The 24890-nt window shown below is 36.8% G+C and overlaps 1 protein-coding gene across 1 annotated transcript in view; it reads left to right on the forward strand.

Annotated features, from left to right (window-relative positions):
• Positions 1-568: 568 nt before the first annotated feature.
• The window catches only part of LOC107037996 (homeobox protein SIX3), a 41027-nt gene continuing 16705 nt past the window's right edge, over positions 569-24890 (forward strand). Inside the window, exon 1 of the mRNA XM_015256853.1 lies at positions 569-1209. Coding sequence (XP_015112339.1) covers positions 569-1209 — 641 coding nt within the window. The remainder of the gene's footprint in view (positions 1210-24890) is intronic.

The following is a 24890-nucleotide window of genomic DNA, read 5'->3' on the forward strand; positions in this document are numbered from 1 at the left end:
TACGTGTGTTGACCATAGTGGGGATAACGAAGGACTCCAACGAAAAAGGAAATAGCGCCGAGGTGGGGATGAATATCGAGGGGGATGGATGCTTGGGAAAGTTGGAGTAGGTAGCACCGATGGAGAGAGACTCCTGGTGCAACGGGCGTACAAACGTATCATGCTGGGTAGGGCTGGGACAGAGATGCCGGGTTGTAAGCGAAACCAGTTTGCTATCCGATACGATCGAGGCAACAGCCAGTCCACCGTCGCCCCTCGATTATTTTGATAGGAGTACGCAGAGACAATTGTCAAAAAAAAAATCCCCGGAAACCTCGGCTAGACCTCTCCCAGTGTTGGATTAAACGAGTAAAAATGTCAGTTGGTGAAAAATACGTAAAGTGCTGATGAACAAGTGGGCGATTGTAATTCTGACACTGTTTATTGTGATGACTGAGATGATGTCAAGATGAGAGGAAAGTACAAATCGAGGAGTTTCGGTAAACTCGGGGACTTCGATGCCATTGTGAAGTGACAGTGATTGGGAATTTAATTGTTTAGGTTGTTGTTTTTTTTTTTGACATTGATAATGTCGGCAGTGGCGCCAGCAGGTGCTGCATCGGCAGTTAGCAGCAGTGGACCAATAATACCAGCGCCAATATTCGCATTGCCAACGCTGTCGTTCAGCGTTAGCCAAGTGGCGACAGTCTGCGAGACACTGGAGGAGAGCGGTGATATCGAGAGGTTAGCGAGATTTTTGTGGAGTTTACCAGTGGCACATCCTAATATACAGGAGTTGAATCAGAGTGAGGCGGTCCTGAGGGCAAGGGCTATTGTTGCATTTCACTCGGGACATTACAGGGAACTCTATGCGATATTGGAGAGGCACAAGTTCACCAAAGATTCGCATGGTAAATTGCAGGCAATGTGGCTTGAGGCGCATTACTCGGAGGCGGAGAAACTGAGGGGCAGGCCTCTCGGTCCTGTTGATAAATACAGGGTTAGAAAGAAATTTCCACTGCCGAGGACTATTTGGGATGGTGAACAGAAGACACATTGTTTCAAGGAGAGAACGAGATCGCTTTTGAGAGAGTGGTATCTGCAGGATCCTTATCCCAATCCGGGGAAGAAGAGGGAATTGGCTGCGGCTACGGGACTCACGCCGACGCAGGTGGGGAATTGGTTCAAGAACAGGAGGCAGAGGGATCGGGCTGCTGCCGCTAAGAACAGGTAGGTGCAGTTTTTTTTTCGGGGAGAGGTGAGGGAAATTATTTGGACTCGAGGCAATTGCACATGTTAACTGATCGGGGAATTTTTGTATTCAGTTTTTTTACCCGCGGAACTGAGAGACATTTCCTAATATGCAGATTTTCTAATATTTACACGAGAGAAGTAAGTTGTTTTCAATGGATTAAGGATGTCCAAGTAGATTTTACAGTTTGGTACAGACCGCACTGTAGATTCAAGCATTTTCAATCGTCAAGTTTGTCAATTAAATTGCGCGAGAAAAATTTGAAAAACATTACATGTCATTCAAATTACGTTTTGCACAGAATTATTACTTTTTTAGTATTAATTGTTTATAAATAAATGAGTGGCATTGTTGAAACTTTCAGGAACCTTGTTTTTTAGGTATGAATTAATTTTTTACGGTTTCGGTGAAATTATTTTTACGGTGGAAACTTGATAGTTTATAAATTACTTGTAGAAACTGCTCGTAATTTTTAAAAATGGGAATTTTTCCATTGTCATCAATCTTCCTCCAAAAGTAAACTTTCTGTTTTTTTTGCAGATTTTTTAAATGTTTTCTACGTTGTTAGAAAATTACTCCTGAAATTTCAAGTGAAACATCTTGAAATTTTTAACAATCACCCACTCACAAGAAGTTTATATATTTCTTTATTGAAAAATCAGTTGAATTCTGGAGTATTCAATGGAATTGCAATTTTCAGGTCCCCATGACAATGAAAATTATTAAATGTTTTGAAAATTCAAGTAATAATTTTCCTGAATTTTCAAGCTGAATGAGAAATTCCATAAACGATTTGATCTTAAATCGAATTTAAATTCACTCGAAAAACTTACGACTTTTATTTTTTGGGATTGATTTTATTTTTCTGTAGAATGTTTATGACGATCAACGGATTTATTTTTAATCATTCTCTCAAGTGAGAACTGCAGCTGTCTAAATTCTTGTAAATCGGGGAAATGGCCCATGGAAAATATTTAATTGTCAAGGTTGTAGAAATTTGAATATTTTGGTAAATTCAGGATTGAGAAACGACACATGAGACATTTGACACTTGCAAATGATAAAATTACACATTTCGGTACGAAACAAAAATCATTGTAAAATGTCCGGAAATTTGACATCAAATGAAGATCAAATGAAAGCTCTGATGTTCGACTACAAAAGTAGAAAATAATTTCACTGGAGAACCAAAACCCAAAGTACTTGGACATCCTTAAATCTCAGAAGGTTTGCGCTTCACAAAACTCGAATAAATTCTTATTTATCACTATCTTGTCATAAGCATTACACCATGAATATATTACATATCGACACATTGAAAGTGATTAAAAAAATCATGGAAAATACGATTCGATTTTTACAATAATAAAATGATTCAGTTCCTGTTAACGGGGCTTAATTATTACCGAATTTAGTTGCTCTTAAGGAGCCTCGTTAAGAGCAACTAAATCCAAGAATTAATCACTGACATTAAAAACCGCACGACTTGTTAAATTAAATCAAAGAAATTAAACTCATGAACTAATGGGATAATTCTTCAATCGATTCAACCGAAAATTGGGTGAGAATCAATCGAATTCGATGATTATTTGGAATTGAGGACACAATCTGATTTTTTTTACTAGAAGAATTGATTCCTAACATTAAAAAACGTTTAATGGCGATAAGAGAAATGAGTCAATACTCTTCAATTTATTAAATATAAAATAGAATGTAAGTGGAGTCACCTCGATGATTTTTTTTTACGGATTGAGAAAACGTGTTGTTTTTTTTGGAAATTGAAGAATGAATTGTTCACATTAAGAAACGTTTAATGGAAGTTAATCACAAAACGTTTAGTGGTTTAGGTCCCTTCGGGGCACCGAATGCCGCTTGATATTCTCTGTGTTGTCCTCAGCAAACGAGGGCTTTGTGGAGAAGTACGGTGTATGGTCCCGTTGGCTGTATACACGTTATTCTCCTCTACCCCCTTTTTGGACAAACTCCATATATCCCCCGACAAGGGTCGAGTAATTTCATTTCAACGTCCGACGGAGGGTCGCTGCCGTCGGGGAACGGTGGAGCCTCGATTTTCGAATTACGTCTTTCAAATCACATTTTACCGGGTATATTCGCGTTTCTGATAGTCAAATCTCTATTGAGGGGAGGGAAAAAAGCCATTTATTTGGGAAAATGTTTTTGTTGATTATTTCAAATAAAAAATTGCCATATTCCATTAAAAAATTTAACATTAAACCAAATTGAACAAATATTTATTTATAATATTTATTTTCATTTCTTCATTTCAAAATAATGATATAAAATAATTAATATTTATTCAAATTAATTGACGATCACTTGAATTCATATTAATTCATATTAATTCAATGAATTAATAAATTCAAAAATACTTCCATTTCTTTATTTAAAAAAAGAAATAAAATGATTTAATGTTTATGAAATTAACTGAGGATTTTATTCAACTGGGGAAAATTTCTATTTCTATTCATTCACCTGTACTAGATTCCGGGAACCGATTTCCCCGGACGTGAAACAATTGGGGCGCTTCCCAGTCATTAACCCGAGGAAAATTCGTCATCATAACTGAACACCAGGTACCGAGAAAATTCACACAAGGCAATTACAAAACATTATTACCTGTCTTCATTTTATGGGGTATATAATGAGGGAGGAATTCAAAATTTAATGGCCATTGAATCGCATTTCAATGGCCATTAAATTTGGGATTTTTTTAAATTTCAGATGGAAAAATTCCATATTTCATTAGAAAATGATGCATTGAGCTAAATTAAATAGTAAAGTCCAGACCGGGATTTGAACCCAGGACCTTCAGATTATGCATCGGGTGCTCTCCCAACTGAGCTATATCCGGCTCATAGCCAATTAAATAATTTAAAAATATTTTCATTTCTTCATTCAAGAATAAACAAATAAAGTTTTTAATATTCATCAAATAAATTGATGATTTTATTCAACTGGGAAAAACTTCTATTCATTCACCTGTAATAAATTCCGAGAGCCGATTTCTCCGGACGTGAAGAAATTGGGGCCCTTCGTAGTCATTAACCCAAGGAAAATTCGTCATCACAACTGAATTTTGAAAAATATTTTTTTTGATTATTTCAAATAAAAATATTTCCATATTTCAATAAAAAATGAAACATTAAGCGACATTAAATAATAATTTTAATTCAATGACTTATTAAATGCTAAAATATTCTCATTCATTCAAAAATGAAGAAATGAAAAAAAAATGAAATTCCTGAAAGAATTAAACATTAAATTAAATAATAATTCAATTCAATAAATTAATAAATTCAAAAACATTCCCATTCCTTCATTAAAAAAGAAGAAATAAAATGATTTAATACTTATCAAATTAATTGACAATTTCATTTAATTGGGGAAAACTTCTACTCATTCACCTGTAATAGATTCCGAGAAGCGATTTCCCCGGACGTGAAACAATCGGGGCCCTTCCCAGTCATTAAACCGAGGAAAATTCGTCATCATAATTGAACACCGGGTACAGTGAAAATTCACACAGGGCGAATACGACAAGTAATGACCTGTCCTCGTACCCTCACCCCCGTACTATAGAGACCGTCAGGTATCGACTGGTGGTCTCATTGTCGAAGTCTGCCACCCCCACCGATTTGTTGTCCCCAGTCCTCACTTTCGATCGGTACGGTCATTATTCTCTCGGCTTGTTTCAAATAACAATGACAAGTGAGAGAGAAAAGGGACTCTCGTCGTGTGGGTACTTCCCCAAGTGGCTTTGTCACTTGATTTATGACGAGACTGGGGGAATGGCCCAAACCAAAAAGTCCAATGGATACTCAAGGGGTTTTCCCCACCATAATTTTCACACCATTTTTAGTTCAGCGAGGTTTAAGAGTTGTTTTTCAGCACCTCAAAAACAATATACTAATCTATTTGGACGAATTACGAAAATATTACTTTCTAATTTGAAAATAATATTTTTTTTTCGCGATTTATCGAGAGGAATTAAATAAAATCTAACTGTCTTTGAACTGATTGTATTTACTTGTGTGGAAATATTTTAAGTGGATGAAATGAATGATTCGTTACATTCTCTGCTACGAAAAAATCTGAAATTTCATGATTTTGAATTTTGAATTTTCAGCAACGAGAAATCGTGAACTCCCAAACTCATTTGCATTCTCAATTAAAATATTAGTAAAAAAATTACACATATCTCTCGATTAATTGGGAATTTTAGAATTGTTCACCTGAAGTTTTCGAATTTCCCTTAATTTTTATGGAATAATTGAACTGAAATGAACAATTACTATTTTTTTTAGAGAATTGTGAATTTTCAACTATGAAATCCCTTGAAATTTCAGTGGAACTGTTACTTGATAATAGTCTCCAGAAAGTGAGGCTAAACAATTTTTGACATGGCACAAGATTTTTCTTATAGCTCTTGAAATTTTCTACAAAAAATTCTTGACATTTTTTCTTCGTTAATAACATTTTATAATGTCTGCATAAAATTTTTATTGAGGTTGTTTATAGTAATTTTGAAGAGAGCTCCATCAAATTCAATGTAGCGAGTAAAAATCCCAGAAAATTCAATGGAATTCCAAATTTTGAACAGCAAAAAGACGAGAATTCTTCAATTTACTTGAACGTTCAATCAAAATATGCATATTGAGAAACAAATCGTAGTTTCCAGTGATTTAATCACTGAATTCTGAATTTCTAATGTCAAAATTCCTCAAAATATTACTTGACAAAAATTCCCAGGAAGCCACCCGTAAATTTCCGCCGGAAATTTTCAACACTGTAATGAAGTCTTTGTTTACCTCAAGCAACATTTCACATTTTGAAAATGACTCCGAAATTCCAATTAAAAAATCTTGAAATTTTTAACAATCACACATTCACACGAAATTTTCATTCCTTATTAAAAAAATCAGTTGAATTTTGGAGTATTCAATGGAATTGCAATTTCCAGGTCCCCACGATAACAAAAATTATCAAACAATTTGAAAATCCCAGACGTCATTGCACTATTAGCGATAACCTAGCATGGAAAACCCAATTACTCTGATTTGATCTTAAATTGAATTAGAATTCACAAAATCGAGTATTCAAGTGCAACTATTGCTTAATTTTCAAAAAATTTCCGCCAGAGTTGTGTATAATCCCTAAAAGCCGAAAGATACCCACTAACGAGAAGAATTATGACATTTGTTTACATAAAAAAAAATTTCACAATTGCAGCTCCCATTTCCCCGAGTATAAAAATAAAAAGTAATCTAGTGAGACTCCGGGCCCCACACCCCCGTAAAATCCATGCAGATACAATGAAGAAGAATGAAAAAACCTCCGCAAAGAGGGGTTGGAAAACGTATGAATATGGGAAAAACGAAGCGGATGGGATACATGCAAAGGACCAGTCTATGCACCCAGTGCAGGTCCTTTTCACCGTAATGTCGATACGCTCTCCAACGGTGGGAGAGTCACTGGCATGTATAACTCCAGCCGTACATAACGAATATACCGTCGCGATATACGTATTGCCGCATAGAGATAGCTCGAGCTCTGGTGCGGTATATTTTCGCGGTCCAGCGAGCGAGTTATTCAATATGCTCAACCCCGAAAGCCCCGGAGCAATCTCCGCATTTCTCCTGTGTCAGGGGTTGAGGTTGCAGGCGTGTGTGTGTGTGTGTGTGTGTGTACATGCCGGATCGCATTTGACTCACTCCCACTGTCTCTTTCACCCCTTCGCAAAACCCCTTCTGCCTCTTTGCTACATGCTTTTGTGAGGCATCTCAGTTTATTCGCGAACTTCTTGATATTGTCTGTAATGTAACTTTTGATATTTCCTTTTTTGTGGCGAGGAAGAGATTTCAACTCAAAATCAACTTTCTTCTGTGGTCCATAACTCGAGATCTGCAGAGTCCAATTTCCTGGTTTTCTTTCATTTCGGACTATTTTTTATAAGATTTAAAATTAGAGTTCACTCATCAAAATCGCATCATCTGGTCACGAGATATAGACGATTGAAAACAGTTAATTTCGTGTGAAGAATATATTTCAACTTAAAATCAACTTTCTTCTGTTGTACGTAACTCGAGAACGGCAGAGTCGAATTTCCCCATTTTTTTTTCATTTCGGAGTATTTTTTTAAGCTTTGAAATGAGAACTGACTCGTCAAAATCGCATCATTTGTTCACGAGATATCGACAATTCTTCAACCCCCTTTTCGCTTAAAATGGAAAATTTGATTTTTCTTGTTTCTAAATCTGTTTTCCTCCATTTGTTTATTTTGATTTTCATCTTTGATGTAACTTCCATTCGCTGTTCACCGCCTGTTCGTCACCGTCCGTTATCTTGATGACCTCAAACGAGCAACAAGCAGATCGCAAATGTCACGTTGTGATTCGTTTTATCTTTTACGACCCTGCGGGGTTTTAATGTTTGACACGCGTGTGTTGTGTGAGAAAAGATGAGGATTCACTTGACGACAGATGCCCGCTGGATACAATGTCTTTTTTTTTTTCATTTTTACTTCATTCGCTCATATTTATCACCTAGCTTCCTCTTTTTGTTTCAATTTTGGTGGGGGGAAAAATCAATCCGCGAACAATGGAGACAGAATGCGAGTACCAGAGCCCCCTAATGCCGAAAATATCAGTCTCGAGATGGTCAACGTGAGACAAAGGTGATGATTAATTTCACCGTGGGCCGGGATCATTAGTGCCAAGGTGCTATGACACCTGCTCTCTTACAACTCCTCTCTGACACCACGAGTTTTTGATGAATTGCGGTCAACATTCTGGGGGATCAAGAACCTCAAGCTTAAATTTCTTTTTCGAAACTCTTAAATTTAATTCACATATTTCTTTCAATCAATTCTAAATAATTTTCTTCATAAAAAAAGTAAAAAGTTCACTTTCATTCAAATTTGTTTAGAAAAAGAGGGTTACGAGAGTCAGGTGTGACGTAACAACATCAAATTGATTTCAACTTAAATCTTTTTTCTTTTCAGTACACTTAGAAAATTACTCTTGAAATTTCGAGTGCAGCCATGATATTTTTAACGACTACTAAGTTACATGAAATTTCTGTAGAATTCTTCATTGACGAATCAGTTAATTTTTTGAAAACCTTGAAAATTTGGAAAATTCACACAATAACTTTTTTGAATTTTCAATCAATAGTAAATGGAATTGTACATGGTGTTCAATTTTCACGATAAGTCTGAAAATTCAAGCTTTCATTAAAAAATCAATGATTCTTTAACATGAAAAGCCTTATTGTCGTGAATTGTCAAGATGACTGAGAAATTTAGTGAACGTTTTCATTTAAAATTGAATTCAAACACAACATTGAAAATTCGAATGACATTGTGACTGAAATTTCAAGACATTTCTAACAGTGTATAAAAACTCTGAATTTTCCACGTCAAAAATAACTCATTCATGACGGACCAATAAGAAATAAGAACAACGTCTTGCACACTCCCGAAATAAAAGAAAACAATACGAAATGTGTAATTGCCAGGCAATTGCAGCGTCCCCAGCTGTCACTTGTTCCCGAAATACTTTTTTTGTTCACCGTAGGACCAAAAATCCACACAATAATAATTCTCTCATAGAGAAGAACGGAGAGATGTGAGCCCGACGGGTACAAGGGCAGAACTATCCGAGGGTTGAGAGGGGGGTTAAACGCGTGACTGTTTTCACGCTATCGCCGTGGGGGTTCCCCCATCAAGAGTGGGAATCCCAGAAAACATTAGCCAGTATATTGGACCACAAGTCCACTAATTCCGCCATCGATTGGCCCATCTCGTGATTGCCTTCACTATCCGTAAAAATAAATATTAAAAACCCATAATACATCTCTCGCCATTAATTTGTAACAGTTGTATGACGCCCTCTCTCGTGATCAGTGTCAATTTTCCCCTAGGATTTTATTTTTCATAAACACTATTTTTTTCACACTCCTCCGCCCATAGTTTTGAAACACGAATCGTGGATTATAAAAAATTGGTGCTCGTTACACATTGAATGGAAAAAAAAAGCGACAGTTTAATTGTAAAGTGTCATGTGATAGAGTGTCGGAGTGAGGAGACAATGCCAGATCACTCGATACTCGTTATCCCTCCGATAGGTTAATCGATACCCGTCGAGGTTCATCCGACACTACCGATTATCCATTGGATAACCATGCACTTCCAGCCGCTGATTATCTGAACGGTGCAATAACAAGGGGGCGATAGCTTCTCAATTTTCGTTCTTTTCGTTGGGTTTTAGTTGACGTTTTAGTATTAGTTGGACAGGACTAGTTGATTTGGGGGTAATGATTCGGAAAGTCGAAGCTGTTGCAGATTCCGGTGGATTTCATAGATTTAGATAAATCGCTTTTGACGTAAAGTTCAAGATCTCAGGGAGTTGATGGTCGATTGCTTTTTTATGAAAGACCAAATTGTAATGTCATAAGAACTACAACCCTACCAAATTTCAAATTTCTGTCTCCATTATTCCGTAAGTTATAATAAAAAAGGCATTTCAAAAAGTTTCTAGCTACAACCTTCGAATTTTTGTGTGCGCTATTTAAAAAATTGGTGAACTCATCGAAATTTCTCATGTCTATCTAGACTTTTCTCCGTAATTTTCTTTTCCCTTTGCCTTCACGATTTTTTAAAACAAACTCAATTCCATCCAATTTTCCATTTATTTTCAATTTCCCCAATCGCCATATGATTTCCAAGAACCCGTGGTAAACAAAAAAAAAAGCAATTTCTAGGATGATCACATGCCAGGCTCAAAGCACTGCCACCTGTGATATAGAGTTCCATTGGGTGCGTATCGCATATCACGTTACGTCCCGTAAAAGAGATGAAAAAAACGAAAAATTCAAGAGAAGATTTCCAGGTACCTTCGGCGTTGATCAAGGCCCTCTTAGCAAAGGGGTGCAAGAGGGGATCGTATGGAGGCTCGTGTTGAGGAGGAAGACGGTGTAGGCCCCTTAGGTAAATGGTGAGGGTGTATCGAATGTCCCATGCGGTATTCTTCGTTCATAGTGTCCGGCTACCCCTCCGCTTGTTTCATGGTTAATTAAGCGGCTGACAATCTGACCACGGGACGGTTAGCAGAGGAGCAAAGACTGGTAGGGGGGGGAAAAAACGAGATGAACCAACACCCAAGAGCTCCTTTCAAAGACCGTCAACGGCATCAGAAATTCCATTCGATGAATGAAGTTGATCTGGAGATATGCGCGTCCCATTCTGACATCTCCAATGTAGTTTTTTTTATTGTAGATCTTCGTTTTTTCTGTGGTCGGTTGTAATGGATACAGGGTCATTGTTGTGTAGAAATTCGTGAGGATTTTAACGGGTCCGATGAGGTTATTTTTTTTCCCGGTATTGTTGGCCCCCGAGGGCTTATTTTTCTGATGATTGTTACTCACACGTCCGGTTAACAAACGACTCCAGCATGATTTGGCGGATACTCGGGGTCTAGGTCTCCATCCACACGATCTGGCTTCATCATGATTGTTTTACGATTGAGCCGTTAACCAACACAAAATCTATCTCTTCATTTTCAATGCTCCCACGTTCCAAGGTGATTAATCGTTTTAAAATTGAAAAGAGTATTGACGTCTCAATTTCATTAGATCATCTTCTTTTGTTTTAAATATTGGAAGAGACCTTTACTGGGCGGAGAATCATTGAACTCACTCGTGAATTTCTTAACAAGAGACACATACGCCTTCGGAAATGTACGAAAAAGGGTGCCGACTGGAAAGGCAAACAGTTTAGCTGGAAACAATTGACTGCAGATTGAAGAGGGTAGACATCTGACGATCGATTCCGCCACGCGCTCAACTAAAGCACTCCTCTGCTCATGCTTAAAGTAAATGTTACATCTGTCGAATCGATGAAAATAGATTTCAAGTATGTGTGGAGTGAACGTTAACTCGCTATGAAATCGAGGGTGAGTTGGGGAGAAAATGTCAAGGGGGGGAGGGGCTTGAGGTTATGTATCAAATGGTCGCATTTTGTTACTCAAAATGTTTACATTAAAAATGGGTAGTTTTTTTAAGGGGAAGCTGAGGTCGAGGAGGAACCACTCGTTGGAGAGTGTTTGGGCGATTTCCCGAGGGGATCTAGTGAGGACAGAACAGAACAAGGGTGTCAGTTTTCTGTGTATTTTGGATTTTTTCTCATGGTACACTTGTCTTAGGACATTGAGGTGAAAGAAAGGGCGAAGCGGGTGGTTTTTGATATTTTTGATTGAATTGCTTTCAAAGTGAAGGTTAGGATCTTGAAAGTTTGTCATTGTCCTTACTTTTCTACACAAGACCGGACTTAAATGTCATGAGAGCTATGATCCTATGAAGTCTCAACTTTCTATCGTAATTCTTCTGTCAGTTATCATGCAAAAACCAATTTTAGCTGAAACCTAAAAAGTAGAGAAGTTTTTCGGACTAAACAGTTTTTAAGAAGTTTAACATTTTAGGAACGTATCATCCCATGGTATTCATACAAAAGACCAAACTTCAATGTCATGAGAGCTATAATCCTACCAAAAATCAGCCTTCTACCTCGATTATTTCGAAAGTTACAATGCGTAAAAGCAACTTCATCAACTTCGGCAAAACGGCGATTGCTAACCAATTTTGTCCGGGAATTGAAATAGAATTGACAATTCAAATGGATTGAATATCAATCGAACCTCTCAAAGAAACAATCTTGAAGCAAGCTTACTTAGAATTTCCATTTCATTCGTGAAGTTATAAAGACATTTCTAGGAATGGAACAACGTAAACTTTTTCTGAAAGAATAATATGACTTTCGATGACATTTTAACAAATTGTTGCGCTTCTCTAAATATTTTATGCTTCTATAATTCACAATTTGTGTTCACCTAACTGAGTTATTCATATTCTGAAACCGATCAGCCTTCGTCAATATTTATCTCCCCTTCCCTCAAACCAAACGTTAATCTACGACGTCAGGTTTTGGATCATTACAAAGTATAATTTGACGTGTTCTTACCCTAGATTACCGTACTATGAACCGAGGCGAAAACATGTAAACCCAGAGTATGTTGTCCTCCTCTCGCGTGTCAATTAGCCACGGTTTTGATAATCACAGTGTGGGAAGACTCGTGAGGGCATTATAGCAAAAATTTGATTTGACGAGTTGTTCGGTGAGGCACATTAGAGCCCCCAACAACAACTCGCAATGAATTTCTAATATCTCGTATGCTGTGACGTTTCAATCATCATTCAACGTCGTCAGTGAATTAATTGTTCAAAAAAGGGGGTCATAATCTCGAGGAGGAAAATAACCACTATCATTACAGCATTTCCTTCGGTGTATCAGTGTAGTCGTATCACTTTTCACAGGTGATTTCAACGCTGACACGAATGACCGTTACTATAGGGAACATAGGGTCTTGGGTAACCGTGTGTGGAGTTGCCGACGGAGGGCTCTTAAACCGCAGTAAATCACTCTCGTGCACAGTCCTTCCACTATTACTTCGTATGGACCTGCACCGAATTCTTTATTGCTCCGAGTTTTTTTTACCCTTGTTATTACTTTTTAGTTGACACATGCTTCACTGATTGTGGAGGATGTAAAATTACGGTGAATTGAGGAGAGATGGCTTCACCCAGTGGCTGATTTTCTATTTTAATTCAGAACTAATGCCGAATAATTGTTTATTGCATTGAAAGAAGATTTATTTGTTGAAAATGTTCACGAAATCTGTTATTTTTTTCATGAACTTTTGCAGAGAATAAAAGTTAGTTTTTCAGGATTTGCGGCATTCTGAAATTTCTGAGTGGAAATTACATGAAATTAAGTGATTACTTCTTGTGATTCTACATTCTAAAATTTCTCGTACACTTCTGCGAATTTTACCATTAAAAATCCGAAATTTCATGGAAAAGTCATTGGAAACTGTGATTTTCAATTTAATTATTCCATAATAATTCATAGAAATCAGAAAAATTTAGGATAATACATTCTTAAATTTTGAATTAATTAATTTCATGACTTTCCCCGTCTAAATGTCATTCTCCCTTGAAAATTACGAGTCAACTGCTCAGAAAACTTCAATTTTCATTCCCTAATAATCTAATTACTGCAAAAAACCCTGAAGATAAGTGATCGATTCCCAAAAATTACGGATATTACTCCCAACAACATTTTTATCTCTCTGTTATCACAGTCCATAGAAATTCCCTCCCTCAAACAAGAAAAATAGTCCCTCATCATCACTTTGTGCATCGTGTAATTCAGAAGTGATAACACGGAAGTATTCTCCCTCATACCACTCTCGTGGACATGGGGATGAGAGGTTGGAGATAAGAAATGATCGTCGTTAACTCGGGACAATGCTGTTTTGACGGTAGTTATGAGGAAGAGGAGGCGAAAGGCGCGCCGAGCTTACCAGACAAATCACCAGCGGAATCTTGGGAACAAATGACAGGTGAACATGGCGGGGCGCTTTGTGAAGAGATCGTTCATTACGACTGACGAAATTTTTCATGTTCACAGTCCATTCTGCCCTGGGTAGCGGAGAAATAACACTTCATTATTCTTCACACGAGCTTTTCATTCGAATCGTTCAGACAATTTTTGATACACAAGCATGAAAATACAGTATAGATAATGCCGTGTTTTCGAATGTACATAAGCCAAAAAAAAAATGTAAAGGCGAGGAGCCCAAACGAGTGTGCAAACATTGCGCGACAAGTGACGTAGGAACCCCCCGCTCTACCCCCTTTTTATTCAGAGACTGTAAAAACAAGTCGTGCACGCGACGCTTTGCCTATGGGATTACCATTTGGACTAATCCGTACGCCTTGCCGATCGCTAGGCGTTTGTGAGCGCGCGAGTGGGTGGAGAGAAACGCAAACATCACGTTAAAATCTAACTCGCATGTAAGAGGATCGGTTTAAAAGGATTTCGATGAGGCATTCCTCATTGGTTCAATTTACGTTTTCTATTCGCAGTTGAATCATTGCAGGCGGAAAAATTTCGTGGACTGTTTAGTATTAATTTTTCGGAAAGTGAAAGTGAATTGGATTGGGGGGGGGGGGAATATACCTGAATTAAGTATAAAACATACTTGATTGAAGTATATTTTATACTCAATTGGGGGGTGGGTATTTCAATTCGAAGACGATTCTTTTGTGTTAGGCGGGGTTGTAGCAAGCCCTCTTAAGTGTAATATAAGGGTCAGGCAGTAAGTGTCAGAATATAAGGGTTAAAAAGTGTAGGTTAAAAAATGAGGGTCAGAATATAAAAGTAAAAAAAGTGGGTGTCAGGCAATGAGGGTCTAAATATCATCAAGTCGTATATTATGCTTGATCACCGTTTTTAGCCCTTATATGACCCTCATTGCCTGACACCCACTTTTTTTACTTTTATATTCTGACCCTCATTCCTTCACCTTTACATTCAGGCCCTCAATTTTTGACTCTAATATTTCGACCCTCATTTTTTGACCTCCACTTTTGACCCTTATGTTCTCACACTTAGTGTCTGACCCTTATATTACACTTGAGAGCGCTTGGTGCAACCCGGGCCGATAAGAAATAATCATCCTCGAATTGAAACACCCATTGGAGTATAAAATATATTTGAACAATAAAAATAATTTCGTCAAAATGGAGAGCGAGAATGATGGCTAGGAACCTAACAAATAACTCGGAACATGACTCCCCGAATTTTTTGACAAGTTAATTACCCCCACGATCCATATTTCCACCTTGTCCTAGCTGTCCTAGGTGTATTTGGTTCGTGTTTCAAAAATGAATCGTTGTTTCCGAAAAAGCCGCCTATGGCGCACACTCCACCCCTGGCTACCTTCTCACATCCTGGATGAATCCACAGAAATCGAGCATACTTATGTAAATTGAGTTGGAAGGCGCACGAATCCGAGCCGCAAACCCACCTAACCTCTCTTTTGTTTTAATACAAATGTTTCGACCCAGGGGGACGGCCATGTTTTTCCAACGATGACGCGGCACAATGTGGGGTTGAGCCGACCAAAAGGGGCCTCAACGATCCAACCCCGCGGGATCATTGACTCACGATCGTGTATGCGATTATAACGTCAGAGTTTGAGTACTCACTTTGGTTGAGAACATTTATCGTAGTGAATTCTTCAATGAAGTTTCAATTATTTTTCCGAGAGTAAAATGAAAATTTGCACCAAAAAAAGTTTTATTTTGAGATTTATTATCTCAAATTGTGATTTTGAAATTGTTTAAACTCAGACTTGCAGAATTTAATTTGAAGAAACATTTCAAGTGGAGGTTTGACTCAGGCAATGAAAATTGTTAAATTAAGACTCGTGAAAATCTTATTTCAAGCACTTTCAAATCTTAAAATAGGGGATTATTTTTTGGTGACTCCATCGCGTTGAATTTTTCAATGAAATTTCAATTTTTTTCTAACAGTATAATGAAAGTTTATAAGAAAAAAGCTTTATTTTGAGACTTATGATCGCACATTGTTATTTTCAAATATTCCAAATTGAGACTTTCAAAATTTAACTTGAGAAAAAAATTTCAAGAGGAGTTGGAAAATTCTTAACTTCAGGTACTCAAAAGTCACAACTTGAAACTGCAATTCTCAAATTAAATACTCTTGAAAAACGTATTTCAAACCCTTTGAAATCTTAAAATCGGTGAAAATGTTTTAGGTGATTTCATCGCGTTGAATTTTTCAATGAAGTATCAATTTTTTGTCGAACAATATAATGAAAGTGTACCTAAAAAAAAGTTTTATTTTCATCTCAAATTATGATTTTTAAATGTCTCAAATTAAGACTTTTAGAATTCAACTTGAAGAAAAATTTCAAGTAGAGTTCCGAAATTCTTAACTTCAGTCACTTAAAAGTCTCGAGTCACTCGAGGCTTTGGAATTCTCAAATGAAGACTTGAAAACCTTGATTTAACCCCTTCAAAATCTCAAAATAAAGCATTATTTTTCTGCCATAAAATACCACAATTACTGAAATTCTCATAACTCCAAAATTGAGCTCTCAGTCATTCCCAACTAAATCCTCCTCCAGTGCATTGACAAACGAGAAAGGATATTTTTACTGAGTTGACACACCATACAGATTTACCGTTAACTTGTCTCCCCGTCGTCCCAACGGATAAACAATAAAGCCCCCGACCGGCGTCACAGGGCACCGGAATGATAATTTAAACGATGACTCTCAGCTTCTTCGCATTCAATTACTAAATAATTGGCGGAAGACGGAAAGAGAGAGGGGGGTAGGGGCCAGAATGGGACTCAGAAGATAAAACCTCAAGAGGGAGAAATTGTGTGTCACATGCCCCCAATGCGAAGGAGAGAGAATTTCGCATCGAGTCATTTTGCACTCGAGGTGACGAGCGTGACTTATAGCTCGTGAATTATAATCCAATTTGCGATTAGAGTTGTACACCTCGAGGGTGATTTGTCGAAAATATAAAAAAAAGAGAGACAGAATGCCCTGGGTGAAGGTAAAAATGAACGACGAAAACTTTCTAAAAAAAACGATTAAATGCAAAATTGAAAAATATTATTTGACGCGTGAAACGGAAGTCCCGGGGATGATTTGATACGTGCTAACGAGCCTTCACGTCTCTCGGAAAAGTAGCCAATGTTCTGTTGGGGTTCATCTAACGAGCTCACATTGTCCTTTTACTTGAACTCCCCGCCTCCAGCGGATCATTTCCACTCGTTGCATCGCGACGAATTATACTTCTTTTTTTTTAATTCCTCGGTGTATTTATTTTCACTTGCTCTCACCCTTGGGCTCTGTGTGAGAGACGTGCTTATTAAAGTCTCCATATGCCGGGATCCGCGGAACGTCTTAGTCATCGCGGAGAGGGCTCGTCACCTTCGTCAGGGAAATGCTAACATCGGGGTTTTTGTCTGTTTTTACGGATATTCAAATGTCTCTTTTATTATTAATGACTATTTGGCGGCTTTCAATTTTTTATTCACTGGGGTTTTAAGATTTTCAATCGACCAATTGTTTTAATAATTTTTGCAAAAAATTAGAATGAATTAATATTTGACGATTTTTAAAGCATGTTTTTTAGGGCGGAAAAATTATTGTTCGTCAATTATTTATGAGAGAAGTGCGAAACTTTAGAATTTGCAATTTTCAATTGTTCAATTAGGGAAAAGTGATAAAATTGTGTTTAATCGTCAATATTTCATGACCAAATGTTTGCATAAATCGAGTCTCATTTGATCTTGAAGACGCAAAAAAATGGGAAATTCCGCTTTGCCGTTCACAAATTATTGATGATTAAAGATTCCACTTCTTTTATTTCACCAATCGCTTTAAAAAAAATAGTTCTCCTAATTTTTTCATGATTTGAAAATGTTCCCTGATACTTGAAAATTCTAAATCCAATTCAGTCCTAAAAACCTTGAATAATGAAATAACTGCAAAATGTAAATGAAAATTACTATTCACTGGAAAATTTTGAAGAAGTTTCCAACGACGAGAAACTTTCTAAAATTCTCGCATATCTACACAGAAAAAGATAACCCCAACCACTTTGTCGGATAAAACAAGTCTCACTTAGAAGCTTAAAAAAATATTTTCAAAATGAAAAAAAAATGGGCATTTTAGTCTGTTTTCAAGTTGCTGATGACTGAAGATTCACCTTCTTTTATTTCACCAATCCCTCTCAAAAATTAGTGTTCCCTATTTTGCCATAATTTCAAAATGTTCCTCGACGCTTAAAAATTAAAAATTCGATTCATTCCTTAAAAATTTGAAGAATGAAATAATTGCAAAATGTAAATGAAAAGTAATATTCACTGGAAACTTTTAAAGAAATTTCCACTAAAAAAAACTTTCCAAAACCCTCGCATATTCTCACAATCTGTCCTCCCTTAAAAAAACCCATCTCCAAGAAACCGATAACCCCACCCACTTCGACAGATGAATCAATTCTCACTTTAAAGCTTAAAAAAAGTATCGTAATAATGAAAATCTCTCTGAAAAATTAGTTCTCCTGATTTTTTCATCATTTAAAAGTATTCCCTGACGCTTAAAAATTCAAAATCCAATTCAGTCCTGCACCTTAAATTCTGAAATAATTACAAAATGTCACTAAAAACTAATATTCGCAGGAAAATTTGGGAGAAATGTCCACCGAAGAAAAACTTTCCAAAACCCTCACAATCCTCTCGATCTGTCCTCCCCAAAAAAAAACCCGCGACCAAGAAAAAGATAACCCGAACCATTTTGTTCACAAAAAACCTCCTATCGAACAAAGTGAAACAGACGTTTTCTCTCCGCCATGCGATCGCCTCATTGTATACAACGTTAAAACACGTGAAATTAATCGGGGAGACCGATAAAAGATAGCCGGGGTAATTACTTACCGACACACATCGAGACAACGTAACGCGATGAGGCTATATCCTCTCCGCCCTCTCCTTTACTTCCTTTTTCCATTTTGTAGTCGTTTTTTTTCACCTCTAGCGTAAATGCATCGAGATAACATCGCTTTTGAGCCATCACTGCATTGTTTTTATTTCTCCATACAGTGAGACGTACTGAAACATAAAAAAATATTGCAACATAAATAATTGCACACGTGAAAGAAAAATGAGCAACAAAAACGGAGTTTTCTTTCATTCTCATTTTTGCCTACGGAGTTGTTTTATTTTTTGATTGAAAATGGAAATTGAGTTTCGGTCAGTTGCTTATCTATTGCGCATGCGGTAATGAGTCTAGGGTAATTATTACTCGGGAGAGAGAGGGGGGAGGGGAGGGGCTTTCCATGGAAGGCGATATGAATGTGGGCAGAGAAATGTTGATGAAAAATTATGCTGTTGAAAATTTTCCACTGAAATTTTAAGCAATTTTGTCATTAAAAATTTGTAATTTCAGGAAAAATCTGGGGGAACCGTAAATGACAGTTTCATTATTCGGGAAAAGTTGATGGACAATCAGGTCAATTGGGAGAAATGTCTTCTTGAATTTTAGATTCCTTTGAATTCAGATTTCAGGGAATTCTTTCAAAAATTTCTGGAATTTCAAGAATTTTAAAGGAATTCTCTGAAAATTGAAGGGAATTCTGCACGGAATATAAATTTTCACCTGAAAATTCATGTAAATTGTGGAATTTACGTCTTCCTGCCGCTAAAAAATGGAACTTTACTAGAATTTTCAGAATTTCATAATTTCATTTTAATTATTTCGGGAAAATTCAGGAAATCTCTTCTTGGATTTCAGATTCCTCAGAATTTTCTTGGAATTCATTCAAAAAATCCTGGATTTCTAAGAATTTTAAAGGAATTCTCTGAAAATTCAAGGAAATTCAGGAGTGAATATTCATTTTCATCTGAAAATTCACGTAAATTGTGAAATTCCCGTCATCCTGCCGCTAAAAAATGGGACTTTACTGGAATTTTCTGAGAAACTTGAAATTTCATTGGCTTTTCCTGTAAAACATTTGTTTAGAACTTTCTAACAAATGACATTACCATTGAAATTTCAACGAATTTTGTCATTAAAAATTTATAATTCTATGAAAAAAATCTGTGGGAACTGTAAATTTCAGTTTAATTATTCCAGAAAAATTAATGACAAATCATAAAAATTAAGAGAAATCTCTTCTTGAATTTCAGATGCCTCTGCAACCGTTTATGTAAATATATTTTGTTAAATATCCGACAAACTACTCAACGGATTCATTTTTTCATTTTTTCAAAATGCTCGTCCCGTTTTATTAATTTCACTGCACGATTACCTCTCGCACAGTAAAATTTGCCACGATTTTCCAATACTTTTTATTCAACTATTCTCTCCGTGTGCGATAAATCCCAGCCGCACACTTACTTCGCTCCTTCATTACGCCTTTGCTTTCTCTCATCTCTTTCGTCACTTCCCACCCTCGGTACAAGTTAATGCTACTTGTTACACAACGAGGTATACGGCAGTCATTTAGCCAACAGTGTCGAGAATCACCTGCAACGTGAATCGATATTTGCCAGGTGTATTAGCATCAACTCGCGCATGCTATCACGCTCACAGTTGTGTTCATAATGCCGTGGTGTACCTGTCGGTGGGGATAATTTTACACTCGGTTTCATCATTCGCGGTGGTATAATAGAGGCAATAATGATTTTAGGTGGGACAATTGGATGATTAATGGATTGGGATAATGACAGGGAAAAAAATACTCCCGACATATTTTTTAATTGTTTCGAAATTAACAAGACTGGAGTGATTTTATTTCACGCAAAATTGTACCTCCGTCATTTTTATTTTTAGTTTATGAGGCACGACCAGTCGTTTTTTTTGTAGACTCAATTGAAGATAATATCTGGATGTTTGGAAAAATTCTTTTGTGAAGAGTTGGGATGAAAATTTTTATGATGAATTTTCTTATTAGAGAGGAAAAATACCCGGTGGATAGAAAGGTTTCCGCTTATCGAATTTGACACTTCAAGAAACCGAAACATTGAAAAGGGCGTCCCCCATTCTACTCGCAATATCAACTCACCGAGTCTCTCATCGTTCCGACTGCGAATGAAGATGGGGTGGGATTTGCTCATTGCCCCGAGGGACCAGGGACTAATTTTCCACGGGCGGACTGAGATCCCAGAAAATATACAGATAAAAATCTCCGAATTCCCAGTGGAAACGAGAGTTTTCACCTCTGAATGTCACTACGAGGGGTTTGTTCCGGAGATTTTTGCCTGAATTTTTTAATAGATGAGAAATTTTATAATTAACAACGTATAGAGGGCTAGTTGACACTGAATATGAGATATTAAGACCTCACGTGTCATTTTTTCTTCAATTCTTAACACATTTCTGGTGCGGCTTCACCAGGCGAAAACTCATGTGTTCTTTCAATTTCAAAATTTAATAAATTCTTCAATAAAATGAAATTCATGTCCTACTTTCGACATTTCTTGTAATATTTCGCTGAAATACAGGACAAAAATGTGTATCACAAAATTACAACAATTTTCCATTTGAAAACTTGAACAGGAATTTTTTTTCTCTAAAAAGAAGAACAAAAAATCTTTTTTTTGAAGTTGAAGCTTTTGAAATTTTTTACAGAAGAAGTTTTGAACCTGAAGTTTTTTAAAATCGGTATCACATTCATGACCCTCACAATGAGTCTTCACCGGGACACAACTTCACCTGATCCTCCAATTTCAAAATTTGAAAAATATTCTGCAGAAAATATCAGTCACGCCCTAATTTAAAAATTACTTTAGTAATCATTCTCCGGAATACAAGAAAATTGTGTATCCCAAAACTGTAAAATTATTAAGTCTTCCTGAAAAATATACTTTGGTTTTTGAAAATTCCCCAGTGAAAACTGAAGCAGGAAATTTTGTCTCTGGAACGAAGCAAAAAAAACTCGGATTTTTTCCTCAATTTCTATTTCATCTTGAACTTCGTCGCTGCTTCAAGTACGTCTCCAGGTCCAAGCGCTCTCTCCGTCGTATTGAATTGAAAAGTTCCTCGTTTTCCACGGGTACAGAGGTCAATTCATCGTATGGAGTGGCTATTCTTGCCTCGAAATTGCCTGAAATTGGTTTACACGAAGATCGTCGACCCCGAGGAACTCGCCCAGAGTCTAAAAATTGATTCGTTTTTCACCGTGGGGATATCCCACCGGGGCACCACCGGAATCGTTTAATTTTCACCCTCGTCCCCACTCGAGTCGTCCATTGTCGTATTCCACCTCCACAACATTACCCCAGCATCGCGAAAACAAGTGGATTAATCCCAAGAACAAAATAAACAGACTCGGCAACACGTGCTGATGATAAATCATTTCGAATCCCGCCGATCGATCAATTTCGCGATTAGACAGGATCATTTAATAATATTTTCACTCCAATAATCCAGCTGGCTGTCAATGTCATCGCTGAAGCGCAAAAAATAGTGACAACCCTAGGTGTATCAAACCTGATGGCACACGCATGTCTGCGTAACGAGTGAACTGATTCCCCGAGATACTTGGAACAAAAAAAAATACGATGCCTTCGAATCGTTGAGGCTTAATTGCTTAATCAAACGTTGTAAATCTCGGTGAGTGGAGGCATTTACGTGGGATATCAACAGCGAGTTACAAGCAAAAACTGTCGTCTCGCTGGAGGTGTAATTCTTGTTTGAAATTCAAATTTTTTTACATAAATGAATTGTTCTCAGAGATCACAAACAAAATTTTAGTTTGTAGAATAACATTTTTTATTAATAAATAAACTATGTCGAGAAATTTTTTTGTGTATAGGAAATGTCGAAAGCTACAAAAACGGTTTACAGACCAGAAATTTTTAACATTCTTAAGAATTCTCACTGGAAAGTCGCGTTTTAATGAAAGAAATTAGTGAAAACTCCAAATTTTTTGTTAATTATTCCGCGGAAATGAATAGAAATTGGAAAAAATTAGGTAAAATATTTTTGCCTTCAAAATTGATTGAAAATTCTACCTGATCATCGACAATTATTAATAAGTCATCTTTGTACTGGAAATTCTAGTCTTCTTGTTGCTCACAAATTTGGAATTCCATTACATTTTTAACGACATTTAAAATTTAAAATTTTTTCCAACAGGATCTATTCGCCTTTTCTCCCAAAACCACTCATTTCCTTTTTCCCACTGACAATTCATCATTAAAGAAAGTTTGTATCTCTTGACCTATAAAAAAAATTGAATTTCCAGGAATTTCATAATAAAAATTCCCGATTTGACGAAAATGTCAGAGAAAATTGTAGATTTCAGTTCCACTATTCCCTAAAAGCTAAATAAATCAGAAAAATTTACATAAAAATATTCTTGCATTCAAAATTGATTGACAATTGGAAAATAATCGTCTCTCTGCCGGTCAAAAATTTGGAATTCCATTAAAATTTCACTCGTCTCCTTTCCCACTGACAATTCATTAAAAAAAAAATTTATATCTCCAGACCTAAAATCAAAAATTGAGTTTCTCCAGCAGATGATTTGCATCTCCAGTGTCGTGAAACCAATCAGTATCCCGGCATGAAGAGGCAAAAGACAGGATATCCCCGGCAGGCATAAGAGAGATAAACACAGAGTGTGCCCTGAAGTAGAGGGGAACGGAGATAAAAATTTAAATTTAACGCAATTCCAAGCGATTACCACGTACCCAGTTGCCTCCTCTGATACACCCCCCCCCCCTTCGCCCTTCAGTTCACTACCTTGATTGGCTTACATTGTCGATGCTTAACTGTTTCATGCACCAGTGACCGATCAACGTTGTATCCAAAGAGAGGGTACCGAGGGATATCGTTGGACACGATAGGGGTAACATTTCATACCCCGAAGGGATTTTCATTGGCGTTGCTCGTGAAGATTCAAATCCCTCCACCCCTCTGTTCTTTGATATATCCCGGGCTATAGCCATCAAATTATATTGCAGTTAAATCGAATCATATGAGTTCCGATTATGAATATTTCATTTTCTTCATCGCATGGAGTTGTATTAAATTCATTGATTTTTTTTATTGAAGTTGTAATTATTTTTATCAAGAAAGGAAATTTCGTTTGATATTAGAAGAGAGATTGCTTGAGATATTTATGGGAAAAATGGTTTTTGGGAAAATTATGACGTTTTGGGGCTATCTTTAGCTGAAAGATCTTTGAATGTTGAAATGAAAGGGTAATTATTATTATATTTTTTTATATTTGTATTTTTAGAAAATTTTTACTAAACTTGTTTCATTTTACACTAGAATATGGACTGAAATTTCAAGAAATTTCATGATTAAGAATTCAGAATTTAATGAAAACAGTAAATGTCAGTCCAATTATTCAAAAAAAAAAATCATAGAATTCATAAAATTCTATGATTTTATGAATTCTATGATTCACAATCACGTGAATATATTCTTCAATCTTTAATTAATTCAAAATTCAACGTAATTTGAGGAATTGTCATTTTTTTGTTCAAAAATTTGAAATATCAGTAAAATTTCAAGTTCTGTCAAAGAAATTACAATTTATTTCCAACAATGCAGCTCACAACTCAAATTAAATCTAATATTAATACAAATATCTCTCCCCGAATGAACGGAAGCAGCACATACACAATCTAACCCCTTCAACCACAAGACTAAGCAAAATGAGTATCCGTAAAACGGACACGCCGACTAAAAGGCTTACCGGGTAATTTGCGACGGCTTAAGGCCCAGGCCGCTCTGATCCTCTCGCCCCCCCCCCCTCCGCCGCTTCCTTCACGTGTGAAATCTTATATGCTCCAGCATCCTCCATTCCCCGTTTTTCAGTAGAAAATAAAACCAAAATAGGAAAAATAAAAAAGCCCCCCGAAGTGTACGAAAAGACGTTGAAATCAACAGTGGAAAATAATCCAAGTGAAGAGCACGAGAGGTGGAAGGAGGAACGAACGGATCACTTTGAAAAACGATACAGATTGCGCCCACTCCATCATTCGCTCGCATCTTTTCGGTCAACCCTCCAGTCGCACACGCATCATTCGCCATTCGGTCCACAGAGGCGAACACGAGAACCTAAGTTTCACGGGCTGTCGCCCTCAATCTCAACCGAAATATTTTGTTTCAATCAATCGTATGTCCAAAACTAATTGTGCGTGATTGTCCGTAAATTACCCACACGGAGACAAAACTTC

Source organism: Diachasma alloeum, unplaced genomic scaffold (genome assembly GCF_001412515.2).
Source record: "Diachasma alloeum isolate Michigan unplaced genomic scaffold, Dall2.0 Dall_scaffold_00276, whole genome shotgun sequence".
Classification (NCBI taxonomy): Eukaryota; Metazoa; Arthropoda; class Insecta; order Hymenoptera; family Braconidae; genus Diachasma; species Diachasma alloeum.